The following is an 18,602-nucleotide window of genomic DNA, read 5'->3' on the forward strand; positions in this document are numbered from 1 at the left end:
AGGGAAAGGGACATCTGTAGCGATCTTAAAAGTGAATGAACGGTGTCTTGAAAAGCAGGCGTTACAAAAAGCGTTTTCGGTCTCCATAATGTTATGTAACTAACACAGGTTAACTTTTATCTGCCATTTTCAAAACGAGAACATACAGGTGACTTGTGCGGCACTCGAACAAACGTATTTGAATGCAAATGTTGGTCGCGCTGTCTAATCATGCATTTCTGTTGTTACTATTTACCTGCTCCAATCCGGACAGTAGTGGCGTTATCGTTATACCATATTTCCTTTTCTCTGGCAATAAGCCCAACGTTAATCGCACAATTCTCCTACAACAGCTTACAGTTTTACACTCTTTCAAAAGCCCCGTTTGGCATGTACGTCGGTACCTTCACCCTTATGTACATAACGTTACGTCTCTCATTCGAATGCGGAGCGCACGGCACAAATCTCCCCCGCCTGGCTGGCGCCTCAGAATTACTTGGCATTGCCGTTTGTGAAACTCATCATTTTACAGTAATTTCGGTGAAAGGCGTGTCATATTCCGCATCAAAAGAACTCGCAAATGTATCGGTCGACGAGGGCAGGGCTTGTGACCTCCACAGGCCCCTGGAATCCCTCAAAAACGCGAGAAATTTGGACCGGTAAAACCAGGGCATCGGAACCAGAGGAGGTCGGCAAACGCTGCATCACCACATCGATAATGGGAGGAAAAGAAGAGAAAGATAGCTTGACTAGTAGAAGCTGTACTTTTTTGGCGGAACAGCTAGAAGATGATGTCTAGAAAAACAATTATAGAGAGATGAAATCTATGTCACTAAGTGCGAGGAAACTACAGGGATCATAGCATCCATCAAAACACATCCCGACCCCTAAGGAGCTTATAAAACGTGTTACCCATTGACATCGGGTGCTATCGTGTTCAGACTCCTAGACTCTAATATGACCTATTCGATGGGAGTAATAACACTTATTTTGGACTCATTGGGCACATACCGGAGACCACGTACACTGCACGTACAACGCCAAGGTGCAGAATTACACTGATCACTGGGCAACCTCATAACTCCAGTCACTTTCTTTAATCTGTGCCCGGTAGTTTAATGCAAAATTTCAAAAGCCCATAGATTAGCGCTACAGCCATAATCACGGAAATATGATGTCGATGATTTCTAAACGACAGTTTTCACCCTCAAGCCTCCTCCGCCCTTCAGTTGAATATTTCAAAGGACACGCCACCTTCCTACTTACTGTATATGTTACCTGCGATCCGATAAACCTCCGAATAGTCATTCGGACATTAACAGGCGAGTTCCGTACATGCACACTATGCAGGTGTAACCTGGACAGTTTGGACTCCCTCCAAATAGGTTAATAATCTATTGATCAATTGATATTGATATACAGCAGAGGCGATTCGTTGAGCGACAAATCACGTGGTTCTGCACTGGTCTGTAACGACTTTATTTCATTTCGAAGAGCGCAGGACAACCGTCTGCAGAATAATGTAGCATTGTCATCATTATGCAAGTTTGCACCATTACCAAGAAGCAAAAAGAAGCCGATGCTATACATATTAGACTGACTCGTACCAACAAGTGTATGTTTGTTAACATGTCATTGTTGTGATCTGTACTTACTAGCAGCTCCGTTGAGCAAAACTGTACAATAAACACCCCATATCTGGTCTGGCCAGCTCAAATGAATTAGTTAACTATGTCAAGGTCGATCGCGTATCGAAGTTGAGAAGGAGGCGCGCTTGGCGCGTTGTAACTTTGCGCGGCCAAGATTTATGAAAAACACGACAGAATTAAGACAGGAAGCTTCAGTAGATGTATTTAGGCATTGATGAAGTCAGCAGAGCGGCTGCTGAAATGTTAGTTGAAGTCCCTTTTGTGTGAGAAGAATCCCAAGATTGACCTACCCATCTAATAAAGCTATTCGCGGACCGGAGAAGACAGTAGACAAGACAACATCTGATCTAATGCGAAATATACCACTCACAGGAAATCCCATGAACGTCAGTTTGTTGAGAAACAGCAGATAAACATGAGATCTGTGTGAGTCACCGTGGCATAGTGTTCATATCGAGGGGACTTCGCCTGAGCAAGGAGGCTCAAGAGTCCTTTAAAATCTACCCTCACACACACACACGCGCTGGTTTTCCTCTGATTCAGATCAATCCCTTAGAGTTTCTGAAATCTTTATGCCTCTGATTCATCTAATGTGCAAGACGTCCTTCCTTCCACCACGTCAGTCTACCTTAATTTCTGCCGACCAAAATCCAGCGCCCCCATAGGCAACAGTGGCACAGTCCGTGACGTCACCAGCTATGTCCATAAAGTTTTACAGGTCGTTTCTATGGGTGAAAACGACGCGGCTGGCGCCAGCGTACTGCTCCAGCATCTACAAAATACTACAAACTGCCGCACTTCCGCGCCCCGAGGACCACTCGTGTCTACACAGCTGGTCACGAGCTAGCAGTTGCTCTTTAACTTGTGAAAGGCAGTAACGGGCAGGGCGCCATTTTTCGTCGAAAAATCATTACTTTGATGAAGCCTTTAGCTTTTTCTTTATTCTATCTGTCTCTATTTCGTCTTCTCAAGCAAGTTATTCAGCTGCTACGTATTCGGGACACATTTACGTGATAACTTTTCTCCTTGATATCACAGGCGATCTTCACATGCTAACAGACCTGTCCCTAGTGCTGAATGCCATCCACGCACATGCAAACATACCTGTCCCTAGTCCTGAATGCCATCCAAACGCGCGCGCGCGTAAACACACACACACACGCGCGCACACATACGCACACGTGCACACAGTCACGGAAGCAGAGTCGTTCGTGTAACGACTACCACCTCTTCCTTTATCGCGTGGCACACCGAACATAGACTCATGGCGGTGGTATGTTTAGCTATGGTCTCCTGGTCCACTGACAGATGCAATAAACATCGTGAAGAGCCATCCAAGTCAATGGGCGCCCCTTTGTGATGAAGGGTGGTAAAGACGTCTCATTTACACTTTGCCTCTGTGGCATCGTGTTGTAATAAAACTGCATATTTTGAAGGTATTTTTAAAGTGACAGTTGTAATGCAGTACGGTTGCGTTTTAATTTTCATTAGTTGAAGTTAGATGTAAGATCACACATGCGACTGGGTTTACACGTGCGTTTCCAAGTACACTCGGAGTACACTCAGCTGAAGTCCGATTCAAGAGCGATCTGTTTACACACGGGGCCGCGAAGTGACTTGGAACGCCCAGGTGCCAGCTAAGCTGCGCCGGCGGTGTGACGACCGCATTATTTTCTCGCTTTGAATCATGACCAACTTGCACCACAGAGTGCACAAAATATAAAATAGATACTTAAAAATAATTGCATAAAGAGTAAGAAATAAATTCCAAATTTGCGCCAAGTGCCTTCACTGATTTTCATGCGTGTGTAAACCCAACCTAAAAGGCACAGAAGCATACGCAGAATGGAATACGTGAAGAAACATGAGAATGCCCCAACAACAAGATTTTTTTCACTCCGTTATAACCTCCACGCCCTTGTTATGGGGTACATCTTCGCCATGTCTTCGTCGCTATATAAACGATGCACCCAGCTGCATCTGCTTGGAGATGATGGCAGTACAGCGCTCACACGCGGCAGCACGTGGCACCGATAAGTGACAGTAATTGCGAGTCGATTACGCGCCGGCGTGAGGCACGTACGCACACCTCTGCTTCACTCGCCGTCCAGAAATTGGATTGGCAGCTTGAGATGTGATCCACTCAACCGTATGAACGCTGATGCAAGAGTTTTGTGCGCATTATTTCTTTCCTTCCCTCCTTCCGGTATCGAGCACAGGAAATTATCTCCATGTTGCGTCACACTCCTGTGGAGTATGAAGTTTTAAATGCTCTAATTAAAACTATGTTGCTGAGAAAACGAGCGTAAAGAGGATTTCAGAACGTACATCAGACTTTTCTTTCTACACGTAGAAAGAGAAACCAATAAGATAAGGAAACCCACTCGTAAAATTAGGTAGAAGAAATTTGTAAACCATCTTGTAGCAATATGTTGAGACCGCGAGAGTCTGTCACGTAGCGCGATGACGTGTCATAAACAGCTTCAAGCTCGAAAAAAAAGCAATCCTTGGTCGCACTGTTCGCACACCTGGCGCGGCTTCTACCCTCATAATATCATCAATTTGGCCGACCAATGGGCGCGCGCTACTTCATGCGGACGACACTGGGCCGCCCATGGCACTGAAAAATCCGACATACATGTCCAAAGGCCCTTACTCCTGTTCACTTCATTCTACAATATCATATCGAAGTGTCCTTTTTACTTATACAAAAGCAAACTTCACTACTCGCCAATGCTAAATACGTGAACAGCAAGGGAAACTCTACATTCCAATATATATGTCAACACCAGGTATGTAAATGTATCAGAAAAGTAATGATTTCTGATACTACCTAACGTATATAACGTAACCTGTATCAAGATGCAAGAAGTCGATCTTGTTTATAAAATTAGAGAAGTCCTGATAGAATTCCATGTCTGTTGTATGTACGCCGACCTAACGATCTGTACTTGGCTCATTGTGGCACAAACTGACAAAGCTGCAATGAATGTCTTTCATATTCTCACAGCACATGCTGCGTGGAACGTTAACGTTGCTTCAACGTTTTGTCATGTAAAGATAGCAGCAAATATCTGAAAATATCTGCCGCCCGCTTTGACTCTGCATCCACAAGCGAATGATATTGGGAGGTACCATCTTCAGTGTAGAGGGATTTCCAAGAAAGCATTGGATATACGAGAACTGAGGCGAGGAAAGAGTGGATCTTGCGACAAAAGACGGCACTGAGGAGGGAATCGTGCATCTCCGAGTGAACAACTATTCTTCCCACACGACAGCGTCATCCGGCGGAAAATCTGTAGAGTCGGTGAAAAGAAAAGGAGCCGCATATGCCAAGGTGCTCAGAGAGGAGCGCCCTGACCAAGACAGTGGAAGGAAGACGCTAGCTCTTCGCAAGAAGGACATAAAAGGGATGGAATTAGCCTGAGCCGTGCCGCTGGGGAGCAGCGCCGATCTCACCATCGATCTGAAAACTGTCAGTAACTACACGTAGTGGAGAGAACCCTGGCAGCATTACCGTTACTGACTAGCTGATACTCAAATCTAAAGCACTTTTCGCCCTTTGATGTCGCTTCTGCTTCAGGTGTGATAAGGCTCGGGGAAGATTAGAAGAGGAAAAAAAGCATTAGGACGCCGCTAAATTGGATTTAGGGTAACAGAATTACGGAGAGAAAAACGGAATGAAATTCGTTTTACCTCCAGCGCATATCAGCGGTGACGTGTTTGCGATTTCTAGAGAAGAGTTTCTGGAAAGATGAGCTTCTTTATGTTCCGAGAAGGCGGGAAATTCGTGTAGATGGAGAGGACATTGACCTACTTTCAGTCTTATCGCTAAGTGAAAGTACAATCTTCACCACAGGTGGCCAACAGGGGTGCATGATCTATTTGCTGTTGATTTCTGTGAGGAAAATAAAAGACCTCCCAGGGCTCCGTACCGACTTGGTTCCTGTAACTCTGGTGGGCATACTCCTCCTGGCGTATCATTTGCCCAATATTTCTACTATTTCCAGCGACCTAGGGTTTCAGCGACAATAAAAATAAACTGGACCTCTGGGAAGAACGGCTAAGGCCGACAGGGCATTTTTTCCAGTCTAAATAAAGGTGATGGCTTGATTGATTGATTGATTGATAGATTGATAAAGTTGGAGATATTTCACACGAACACAACGATAACATGTTTGACATGAAAAAAATCTTTACCTGAAGACTGTCACGTGCGCTCCAAATTAGAGAAATGATGTGATCAAAAACAGCGTCCTCCGGAAGCGACGTGACAGCGTTGGACGACAAGCGACAGGTCACGTTCCAACTAACCTGACTACAGAGAGAGAAGATCTTCAAGCTCGATTAAAATCAACAACGTACAAACGTTATAAACGTGCATGGGACTCTGTCAGAGGAAGGTATTTTATTGTTATTCCCTCGTACTGAGGTGCACACCGATGAGAGTAAATAAACGACTGATGTATGGTCTAGGGGACGTGAGGGTCAAGAATCTTGTCATTTATTCATAAAACATCCTTACCTAGCATGGGTACCTCCTCCGTAGTAACCAGTGGCTCAATCTCTTCATGGTTAGAAAGCGAAAAAAATGAGCCAGTGGTTACTCCAGAGGATGGTACCCAGGTTTATAGCAAGCGAAAAGATTGAGCCAGCGGTTACTACGGAGGATGGTACCCAGGCCAATCCTTACCGTAAAGGACTCTCGTTGCCAAAGCAAACGCTGTTCTTGGAAGGGTCGAGGGGAACTTCACTTTCAACGTACATCCGCCGCTAAGCGCGGAACCGTCGCAGAACACGTGTTGAGAGAGGATCAGAGAGGAGTGAAAAATCTGCACCACCGAAGTCACGGAGCAGTTCGGATGAGGCGGGCCCGCCCCATTCCTGCTGTAACAGCGCAGCTTCCATAACTGTCACGTTTTTCTGACGCGGAAAAGCCACGTGGAATGAGATCAACTATCACCATGGTAAACCAACGGGCCTAGTAGTTTACTTTCTACTCCAACAAATAGCAACTAAAAATCTGCTAGAAGATGAGATCATCACAAAACTTGTAGATATTATCACAAAGCGTGAAGTGCGAATGAGCTGAAGATTAGACTAGAGGTGAGAGAATCTGTAGTTCCCTGGCCGGCTAACTTCTCTTGCGTGTTTTGTTATCATTTTTTGGCCAATATAACTCTTTCCAGCCGCTCTGGAGCTACCTGGTACTAGGCCTTTCCTTCTATGCTGCCCAACAGGCATGTTTGACAAGATTCCCTGTTGTCATGACAACAATAAAACGTATTCAGACGCGCCACACACGCCTGGTGAGTCGTGGCGCATGACCTCTTCTTGTTTTCCTGTTCGCGAGGCTGCATAAAGATGAAGCACGGTGCTATTTCTAGCCCGCTTGTAAAAAAAAAATACATACAAAAAAAAGGATGTAACAATATCAATATTCAACAGAAATATTGTCCAGCCAAATACGCGTGGTCTCTGCTGACGTGACCGCGTACCGATGCTGTACAAAATAGAACGACATGGTAGCACTCAGAGAGCAGCCGTTCTTATCAGAATTATCGACACACTAGCCGAGAGCTCGAGCCTGCTGTACCGTCCTTCCAGAGCAAATTAACATACCGCTGGATCGATTGTAAGTCTGTATACAGGATCGATATGCTCTCACAATACAGGCAAGGATGTTTGAATACAACCGCCTCGGTCCAGGTATAAAAGAGGTATGAACAAAGACAAGTCTTGTAACACATGAGTTTTAATGTACCAAAATATTCATAGTATTACTGCTCTCGAAGTGGCGGAACTAAACTTGAATACTACTCATCAGAACATTTCGCACTATTATGTTTTTGTATATAAAACCTCCTTGGGTTTTGCAAGGAAGTCCTTGGTTTCTGCAAAATCTTAGTTTCTGGTACGTTTTACATGCAATGGTCGTCATTATGAATCAGAAACGTCTGAAAACAGATTGATTCACAAAAGCATAACCTCACTCCTCTTATTTCATAACATCGCAAAATATCAAGCCACAATACGGATACCAGTAGCTGCTCATCTATATTGTAGACCATACAAACCATTTTGTATTTCTTATGCCGTCAATACTGAAGACAAACACATACACTATTTGATTCCAGTCGCTCCAAATAACGCAGTAGACTCATTCATTAGCCAAAACACTAAAGTAGTTACAAGTAGTAATATGTCTGGAGTGCTGCAGAAAAACAACTTTTCGCTCCAGGCGTGAACATGTGCACACACAGCACGTGCGTATTACAGGTAGCCATACCTACCATACCGGTTTGTCCCGTTAGGGGCGTAACCATCCAAACCCTAAAAACAGCGCCCATCTCCATCGGGTAGTCCAGTCGCGCGTTCCCTAGCAACGGACGTCACATCGGACTGCAGGCTATGCCACCAATGGCGATGGTGCCGACTCATAAATGCAAAATTTCCCCCGACCTGTGGCTTGGGTGTTCTGGGAAGTCGTCTGAACGGCCACACACAAACTACTGTACATTCACGACCGCTGTGTCACATTCTCGTTTGCATCACTGGTCCACGCAAACCCATGGGTAGGAAGGAGACGGAGCTAAACGTTCTGATATAGTAGGACAAGATCAACCTAAGATCTGGTAAAAATGTCGGCAGTCTCGATTCTATAACGGTTATGAATTGCAGTACAACTCAGATCACAGATCAGCCTGAAATGCAGGCGTGTTAGATACAAAACTGGTCAAAACCGTCATCAGAACATTGAAATACAAGTACCTGCTATGTTATTGTTGGCCAGCCTACCCATCACGAAAGGACAAACGTCGAGTTTTCAAGCTTTAAAATCTGATATTCAATGATTAACTTGGAGAACCCCCATAATCGTTGTGTCTCAGCCGTTATCCTTCTGACGCCCAACCGACTTGGTGAACCACCATAGTTCGCGTGACGGCCTGGGCGACATGTCGAGAAGTGTTCAGTACTTGAAAACAGGAGTGCTACGCTAATTGGCCATTAGTCCTACATGTCCGAGCAGATGTGAAGACTGTTTCTTCAAATTTGACTTCTTCCTCCTCTTCTGTTCGCCTGACAGAAGGACTTGAAGCGAACTTTGCCTAATGGGGCGCGAACGAGAGTGGATACGTCACAGGCGTATGTTGGAAACATGTTCCGTATATCCTCCTACATCCTGGCTAGTAGATCTACCCGCTAACGTTTTAACACTTGGTCATATTCCATATCCATTTGGCACTATGGTTGTCTGATTTCTGGTTATTACAAAGTTTTAGTGGCTTCCGTTTTCTATTGGCTGGCTCACTCATCTGAACATCCAGAGTAAAAACAACACCTTAAACGGTCGTCTGAAGAACTTGTTGTGTGGGTGCATATGCGTATAGGTCGGTATGTATGTATGTCGGACTGTTTGTTTACATGTTGGCAAACGTTACTGCAGCAGTGCCCATGCGGGCTACATCAAGGCTGCCCACGACGTCAACAGCACATTTTTGTGCGTCTGCCAACATGCTTCCCACTCGTATATATGTCTGGGCCGCGAAGGTCAGATTCACACATGTTCAAGGTCACTCTGCTTGGTCCAAACAAGAACGACGTCATCACTGCCGCTGAGGAACTGCCCAACAGTTTACTGGGTCCACTATAGGGTCAGAGTACTGTAAATGCATTTCAGTTCGCGTGGTTTTTATTTCGCGCTAAGGCGAAAGCAGAGAGTTTTAAATTCGCCGCAGCGCTATAGTGACATACTGCTTCAGTATTGAACAAAAATATTCGCGGTGGTTTTAAGTTCGCGGTGAAACGGTCGTCGCGAAAACCGCGAACATAAAACCACAGCGAACATTTCTGGATTTACAGTATGCTAAAGTTGAACCGAGTGGCCTATATAAGGCGCAGCCTTCCTCGACTGAAGATGGTATAAAGGTATACATAACCTCCTTGGTAGAGCAACTTGGTTGGCGTAAAATGACAACTTCTTGTACTTACTATTCTCTTCCTTCTAGGACAAATGTCCTAGGACAAGTGTCGCAGGACAGATATTTTTTAACCAGTGTCAACAGGCCTCGCGACGCGCGGCGGCGTTTTTCCTGTAGCGCCTCCTGGACTTACGTTTACTTCTTACACTCTGACAGACTTCTAGAATCTACACTTAACATAAATTAGTGAGCATCCTTCAAACAAAATCTTTTACGTGCGATTATAGTTTCATATCATTTTATGAAAAGATTTACAAGTTTTTCACGACAATACCGGAAGCAAATGTTGTATCAGCCGGAAGTTGTTCACCGGATAGCCTCCCAACTCCGAACGGCACCAATTATTCTGAAACAATTCAGGACCCTTGCTATCACTCGTTGTTGGACCTCAGCCCCTGAAAATGTTATAAGCCTCATAAAAAAATATTTTCAGACACATACAGGTACATCTTGTCGATGTTTTGAAAATCACGATGTTCTGCCCCCTAGCCCTGCCCACCGAGGTTCGCCTGGGGACCCAGGAAATTTGCCGTGCGTCTCCCACATGTGGAGTCGAGTTGGTGCCTTTTACACCCCGGAATCCCAGACAATAACGCGTATTGTGGACCACCGGGCTCGCTGCAGATTTATGGAGACTTTCCCCCCTCTCGTCGTAAATTCAGTCCAGTATATGGCGCCGCACATTTGCCTAGCTTGTTGTTCTGTCGGAGTAAAGGCGGACAGGCAGACGAGATGACACGTCTGTTTTTACGGGCAGTCCAAACATGAGAGGCACGAACTCCCACAGCCAGGCCGGGCCAGATGGGTTCTTCTAACTCTGTCCCTCGTAGTACACGTGAAAAGATTGAGCCAGCATTTACAAAGGTGGATGGTAACCAGGCTAGTGCGGCCAGGATGCCTTCGGTTTCGGGCTTTGGTTTCTTTGCGACGCCTTCCAGATTGTGCACTTTTTACATTAGACACGTGAAGATCTGCCATGCCATATCATTCGGGAGATATTTTGGCGTCAATCAGTAATGTTATGGCTTCTGTTATATATTCTTTGGATGTTCTTAACTCTCACCGGTTGATGTTTCTGGTTGTGTTAAAAGAATCTCCAACATCCTATATGTTCTACCAACCTGATGACATTATTTTCGGATATATATTTTTTTGCATGGTGGCACCGCAACCCAAACAGTGGTTGGCAGAGCTCAGATGTTTGAGCTGGAACATGGACTTCAAGTGACGCAAATTCTAGTTTATCATACAGAAACTCCGATCAGCACGAATCTAGACACACAGTTCTCAGCGTTCATCATCCGTGTTGATATTTCAAATTATTTGATGTCCTCGTTCAAGGTTCAAGGTTGTCCCCCAATACGTAGTTCATTCCGGACATGCCTGACCTACATCACACAGGGCCTGGGTCCCGACGAAATGGCTGACCTCCCTGACAACGGAAGTCCTAAAATCTATTAAAATATAAAAGCTTTCGAATCTTAACCTTTCTTCCATGAAATCACTTATGATTTACATCGAGGTCTCTATTAGAGTTGTTGATAAAAATAGACAAATGCAAACAAAATCGCCACGAAAACATTTGCCTACTGACCTACATCTGTGTTCTGGATTCTCGTGAGCCTGGGTCAGGATTCAGTCTATCCAGTGTCAGTGAGGAGTCGTCGGAATGATGACCACACGAAGAAGTACACACGAAGAAGCCAAGGCCACTGCTGTCCAAATCCTGGTGACCCGTCACTCACATGGCTACAACCACTTCCTTGCCGCAACGAAACCTCAGAGAAGTGAGTAGGTTACCTACTCTCTCTCTCTCTCTCTCTCTCTCTCTCTCTCTCTCTCTCTCTCTCTCTCTCTCTCTCACACACACACACACACACACACACACACACTAGATAGAGGAGGGCGCGTGCTGTAATAATTGTAATACGGTAAAATAAGACTCGGAGTAAGTTTTTTTCCCTCTCTCTGCAGGTACAGGTTGGATTTTAGTAGTTCGGATCGAGTGTGTGTGATTACATATGTACTACGCTAACCCGTCCCCTAGTCTCCGGTCCAAGAAGTGTTTTTATGTGCCTGTAAAAAGGCGGTTTATGCAAGGAGGTTACCTCCTTAGTTTATGACAGAAACGGGCAACTAGGAAATCCTAGGAAACCGTTTTTGCCTCCCAACATCTACTTGGAGCTCTCCCGTCCCCCTGGTGGTGTACTGACTACTGTTATTCTCCAAGCAGAGGCTTCGATCGAGAGGGGTAGTTTTGTCCGGGATTTTAACGTTAAAATCCCGGACAAAACTACCCCACTCGATCGAAGCCTCTGCTTGGAGAATAGACTTCTGTAGCCTCGCCCCAGCCCGTACTTGCTACCTTATACAGCGAACGGTGGCAACAATGTTTACCTATTCAGAGTCCAAAGTAGTAAATACAGAGTTTTCCCTGTCAACGTGTTTACCGCCGGGAGGAACCACGTTTCTGCTACTGTTTATAAATTACCGCCATCCGCGGTGGCCTGAGTGGACAGGTGATTGACGTGCCCTGATTACGTCATCACTTTCACTTTTCAGCGGCGCCACGGAATTCCCCATGACACGGCCTGAGCGACTTGGACAGAGAGAAGCAGTGATTTAACATGGTGTAACGTCGAACGCCCTTGCAGGCTAATAATTAATATCCCCATCCTTCGGGTCATCGTGTTGAAGACAAATCTGGCGGTTTTAGGTTCGGGGCCACCCTGGCTCCGGCCCGGCCACATCGCCGATGTAGGCCACGATCGGGGAGCTCGCCTGTAATTTGATCACCCGAACGATCTGTCAAGGCCCGCGGAACTTTGGCGCCAGCATGGTCAATTGATAGCGGAGAGGCGCGCCCTGGAGACCCTGGCTAATTGGGCCTCGTATCCCGTAAGAAGATTCTTCTCTTGGGGAACCCAAGTCTGTACGTTCCACATGAGTTTGTGCGAGACACCCGAGAGAGAGCGGGCAACACAACGGTTCCCTCCTTCCCCGGCATCCGCCGCACAGGATGACGACTTCGAACGTCTCGCCCGGGGAAGTGGTTTGTCTGATGGCTCCGAAAAGCGCGCCACTTTTGAAAATTTAGATAGGAAGCGAGGGGGGCGTGGCGTATGCGTGTTTACAAACAACACGGCGGGAAACTACGGCTTTCACTGCTGCACAATGCCTCACATCTGTGATACGGAAGCCCACGGCGGAACCGTTCATGTGTGTTTCTGTATTTCAGTGCTCTGGCATCATTCCACCGTCTCATTGTCAGACGGTATAATCGCTGGCCGATACTTATTCCGGCCTAGTCTGTGCCTGGACGGCATCTGTTCCATGTACAAGAGCTAAACTTGCACGCCAAACTAAAAGACTCTAGAGCTAGTAAACCTTCAAGATGTTACTGTATTTCGTCGAACCGTGTCGCCTGTATTCTCCAAGCAGGCGTTTGGCTTGGCGATGGGACAAAATAGAAAGTCGGGCAAAAACGCCTACACGTCACAAACAAGCCGGAGCCGAACCTCTGCTTGGAGAGTAGTACTAGTAGCCTACACTTGAGACTTCGCCGCACATGCAGTTATTTTCTTTATTCCACATCGTTTAAAGATTGTTCCCCGCCAGTAGTTACATCGCGAGCCTAACGTAAGTCTTACATGTACAGTTCCTATTTTTGTCTACTGTCACTGAAAACAGTCGTATTTATGTGCTGCGTTTTAGGGGGGTGAAGGGAGAAATTCATAACTGAATATTGAGAGAAATGTGTTATTGAAGTCTTTACCTGGTCCCTATGTCCTGACACGATTTCACAGCACCGCTGTAGCTTGGAAAATAAAATTCCAAACGTTCTAGCTTGCCTGCTGATTCCCGGGTTATTTATATCAACACGTTTCTGTGCAGTTCTTGTTGAACAGGTCTGTGTACAGTACGGTAAGTGGCAGGCTGTTATGCTCAGGAAGCTAGGCTTCGGTTCGCGTTTGACCGCAATCCGCAAGCACTTAGCGGTAATTTCTGCGTACACAGAAGGCTCAGTAACCACATACTTGTCCAGGGCTTTACCCGGGTTCCCTTACCCGTCCATTATTTCCACGACAATACACGACAACCTTTCAAGTATGCGAACACCACACGCCTCTTGGTAGGCCGCCGACACGCCGGCTTAGGTTTCAACTTTGTTTGGTCGTCAGTTTCAGCAACGCCAATGCCATAGTTCACCCTTCCAATTAGAATACAAGACCACGAAGATCTCCCAAAATCACCCTACATGCTGTAGACTACAATTGTTGCCCTGTGCAATGTTAACACATCTACTAACATCAAACGCGCTCGAATACCCGGATTTCCTCAATTTTAGCCAACAGTGTGTATGTGGGATGTGCACGATCGATGGGAATAATTCAATGCACATTATACTGCAGTACGATCTCACAACTTTACTTTTCGGTCTTCAGTGTCAACAAAATTTGATCAATACCTCAAAGGAATACTTCCAGTGATTGACCGTCTATATTGATTGTTAGTCTATCCAGCTTACTGGAATGTGCAAATACTGCGACGATTTTAGCCACCATTACTTGATATTACTCTACCGGACTACATAGGTTGCTCGTAGTACAAATTGGCCATATAGATCTACTCAAGCAGACATGAATAAGTCAGAAAAGTTTGCCGGCCATATGAGAGCAGTTTCCAACCTAGAAAACTGTACTCATGGCCGGCCTACTCCTCTTGACCTATTATTCAGTTTATTTGGCAAATTTCCACTATTTCCATCAACTTATGGTCTCTTGTCAGACTGGAATATGGACCGAATCAATGACAGTTGTGTACTCTATATACTTGGACTGCAAAAGGCCTGTCTACTGCTTGTTGTCCGGGACTGCCTTATTAGGCAAGATGTACTTCTAACATTTGAAAAAGATTAAAATAGTTTCCTGATAGAACCTACCGCCCTTCGCTGAAACAACGTAGACGCACATGGCATATGAACATTTCCAATAACTGCCTAACTGCACATCCCCGCTATAACTGGCGCCCAGCTGACCCCGAAATTAGCCTACGGTCCGAATGCACACTACACCTCGATTTACCTCCCACATTTACACAGCAGTCTGGCTGCAGGGACCCACACCACCCTTTAGACTGTATTCTCACGTAATAACTCGCTACTTTTTATGATTCTCACGCTTCTAGAATATCATTCAATGTATCGAAAGTGAAGAGAAAAAGCCGTGTGTCCATGGAACGAGCAGAACTCGATTTATTCCTATGGTCGAACAGAACAAATGTACTAATATGAACAGTGTAAACACTTTGTAGTGTCTTCTTTTCAATAAGAACAAAGTCATGAATAACTTTTACAAAACTTGTCAATATAACAAATAACAAGGAAAATGATACGTCATAACAAATATGTTGCCGCTTTTCTGCAGTAAATACAATATAGAGCTCTCTTATAGAACCGGCGAATAGTTATCAAAAAACCGTCAGCGCAGCTGAACGACGTAACATAGTACATCTGAGCAAACAATATATTTTCAGCTCAACTCCATTGGCTGGTTAACACAGTTAAACCTTTAAACATAAATATTGACAATAGAGCGCTACATCTACAACTTTGCAACAACGTAATAAAAACACCTCGGTCTCGAGGTGGTAGTGACAACTGAACTAAACGAACGCAGTGAATCTGAACAGGTGAAGATGGGATGATGGCGCGAATTGAATGTGAATAGAGCGATTTGGTTCTCTGTAAGGCCAAATCTAGGCTGACAATACAAGAGCTGCGTTACAAAAATGTCAACAATTTCAAATACATATAAAACTTGATTTTCCGCATTGTCAACAATATCGCTGTATTGCTAGAACGTAATCTCCATGAGAATCAGTATAATAATCAAGCCATCATCTTCGTAAATCACCTCTGATCATTAGAGATAAATTTATATATAAAATCTCTAATTTCTGACTGCGAATATTCGTTACATCTAGCTGAGATTGGCCCCGGGAAGTGACGTCTGTGAACGATACAGCCTGTCAAGAATTGATCATCGCACACGCACACACAATTCTCATATTTGTATACAAAACATTCACTGCCCTATCTTCACAAAAGTTTCATTGATATCCAAAAAATATAGAAGCTTTTTGCTCTGGTGCGAGAATGCGACAAGAGATTTGGAAGTAATTCGCACACCGACGGCGAAATGGCATTTTTCACCGCCGAACTTATTACACAATACTGAATACATGCGCAACTGTTTTCTCAACATGTCATGGAACCTAGAATGCATTTAAACGTGCCCGTATTTTTCTTCACCATTGAGGCAGCAACTGTCCGCTCTAGAGCCACGTAGGTTTGTATCATTAGACCACGAAAGCTACTTTAACCACGGAGTTTAGCAAAAATGCTTCACTTTTTCATACCGCTCACACCAAAACAACAGTGGTACAGTTATCAATCAATTAATTGTCACGATTCGGACTGTTGACAACGTCTCAAGTCTAGGCAAGACACGATCAAGGATTACCTAAGCAAGCATCCCTCCATCAGAGCGAGCGATACAACAACAAAACGCAATTCGTTATCAATTCTGCATCCATTGAAATTGACGGAATGAGAAGGCTATTTATACATACAGTCCCTGGGTACGGTTCGGCAGAATCAAGTCCTATGCTTGGAGTTTGCATGCATGGCAAGTCCGATTCTTCGCATATGCAAAGGTCCTGAATGAAGAATGAGTGCAGCACAGATTTGCTCCGAGTCATTACACCAATCCAGGCGAGGCGCTCTCTCTAAACAGGCCGCTTTTTTCCCGTGGAGGTGCGCGCGGTCTTCAGGCTTTTGACGTTGGGTAGCTGGTTGGTGTTCTGCGGGCAGTACTTGATGGTGTGCGCCTCCTCTCCCGTCGCATGGCACAGCGGACACGTGTAGGCCATTAGGACAGGACACGTTACCTTCCCCGTACAGTCCTTTAACATGTGCGAAGCGTACACGGTCTCCGACTCCCCGTTATTACGACAGAACACACACACCTGACTTTTGCTGCCCACGCCGCCGCTTGCCATTCTGCTAGCCCGTCGTCGGGCGGCCACCGAGAAAAGGATGTCCCGGTCGCGGGAGCTGAGAGAGGCACTGGGAGGCTCTCGGCGCCGATGCCTGCTAAAGTCGTACCCGTCTAGGCTGTTGGGCGGAGAGTCCAGCCGCAAATCGCCGAACAAGGTGGCGAAGCCCAGCTCCAGGTCGCTCTCTCTGCCGTTGAGGTAAAAGTCGCTGCTTGCCGAAGAAGAAGAGCCTGAACTGCCCAGACTGTCGAAACGCTCTCGGCTGATGGGCGCGAACAGCCTGTCAACTTCTTCGTCGCTTGTCGGGCTGAGCGACGGACTGAGCCCCGTACTGCCACTGCCTAGGGGGTCGGAGAGGGGTAGGGAGGGGGCGGGCCTCCGCACTGACATGTCCAACCCCGCAAACGACTCGTGGATGCCCTGAGCTATCTGCACGTTCTTGACCAAGTCCACGAGGCCTAGATAGTCCCCCCAGACGGAAAAGTCCGAGCGAACGGGAACGGGCTTGGTGTAGGATCGGAGCTGACTTCTGTTCAGTTCGTTTAAACTGCTTGTCAGCGGCAGCGGCTCGAGCAAGTCCTCCGCCAGGTACATCGCTCGCAACATGCTGGTTCTGCAGCGCGCCGAACGTAAACACACCGCTCACTCGTATCGTACCGCGTCCCGTGCCGTTACTCCTTCGGTACGACAGTCTGGACTGCTCCCTCTCTTCTCTCCCTGCCGTGGTATAAGTCCGTTGGAGCAGCTCCCCACCCCTTCTCGTCTGCTGCCTACGCTCCGAATAAACTCCGATGTTGGAAAAGTTGTAAGAAAAGATAGGCCCTGTTTGACAAAGGAAAGAGGCGGAGTTTCGTTGACCTCAAGGCTTGTTTTTATCGCATTCCGGGCCCAGTGCGCCTGCGTAATCGATCTGGGCATGCGCACACCTGTTGTGTACGTAATTAATATTCTCGGCCCTCTCCTATCGCTCACGTGAGCTGTCAGGAGCAGCGACCAAGCCAGACACGCTGGCGCCAAACACTATCACATGGACGCATCGGACCAATGCCGTCAACGCAGAACAAGCACCCCGTTGTTCAGGAGTCGATTTGCAGTCGGCGGAACGGTAGAGAAGCATGCAAACCACAAACCGCATGGGCCAAGAAGAGGGGCCGCTGGGGTTTTCTGGAATGTTGCGGCAGGGAAGCCAGTACACACCGCATGCCAGGCTCCACTTTCGCGGCTTCGCACCGATGCGAAATTCGTTCTTATTTCCCGCGCTCTCGCCAGCGTTTCTTCCCCCAGCTCGGTATCGCACCTCGCCCTGTTTAGCACTACAAACGCGGGTCAGGATAAGTGGCCATTGTTGTTTATCGCTCTCATCAAACAAGTTCTCCGCCCCTTCCTGGCGAGAGATACCCCGTCACAAACAAGTGGGACCGTCGGTACACATGCCGAATTGGTTTCACTCGTTAGCACGACATCTCTAATCAAACCGCAACTCATTGATATGGAAAACAGCCGCACAGAGATTAGAAATAGGCTTTGATGGCCCAGATATTGTTTGTGACACTTTCCACCGCTAATTTCACCCTCCGGACTTCTCTTTTATTTCCAGCCATTTCTCACATCCAGCTAAAACTCGCACCTCCTCCCACATTGACATCAATACAGAATAGGAATAATTTCACAAACATAAAAGCAGCTTCCAAACACAGCAAAATTCCCGTGAATAAATTGACGACTGTCCACAGCGAGTGACCAACAAATGTATAAACCTGCCTAGATCTTTGAAGGCTTCTATAACTCGAGTTTCCTTGCCGCAGCCCCCACCTGGCCGAAGAAACTCTACTCTACTCTACTCTACTACCAAAGGGCTTTCACCTCGCGTGACGTCAGTGTATTTACGGAGGGCTCATTATGCGATAACCCCGCGGCCACAAGTCAATTCTTC

At 46.2% G+C, this 18,602-nt stretch overlaps 1 protein-coding gene across 1 annotated transcript; it reads right to left on the reverse strand.

Annotated features, from left to right (window-relative positions):
• Window positions 1–14,840: 14,840 nt before the first annotated feature.
• LOC136431059 (nanos homolog 1-like) lies at window positions 14,841–18,364 on the reverse strand. Its single transcript, XM_066422260.1, has one exon. The coding sequence runs from the start codon at window positions 17,273–17,275 to the stop codon at window positions 16,400–16,402; it is 876 nt and encodes a 291-aa protein (XP_066278357.1). The 5' UTR covers window positions 17,276–18,364; the 3' UTR covers window positions 14,841–16,399.
• Between the last annotated feature and the right edge of the window lie 238 nt (window positions 18,365–18,602).

This window comes from Branchiostoma lanceolatum, chromosome 3, assembly GCF_035083965.1.
Source record: "Branchiostoma lanceolatum isolate klBraLanc5 chromosome 3, klBraLanc5.hap2, whole genome shotgun sequence".
Taxonomy (NCBI): domain Eukaryota; kingdom Metazoa; phylum Chordata; class Leptocardii; order Amphioxiformes; family Branchiostomatidae; genus Branchiostoma; species Branchiostoma lanceolatum.

Coding starts and splice junctions, on each gene's coding strand:
- LOC136431059 (XM_066422260.1), bottom strand. CDS start 17,275: ATGTTGCGAGCGATGTACCTGGCGGAGGACTTGCTCGAGCCGCTGCCG.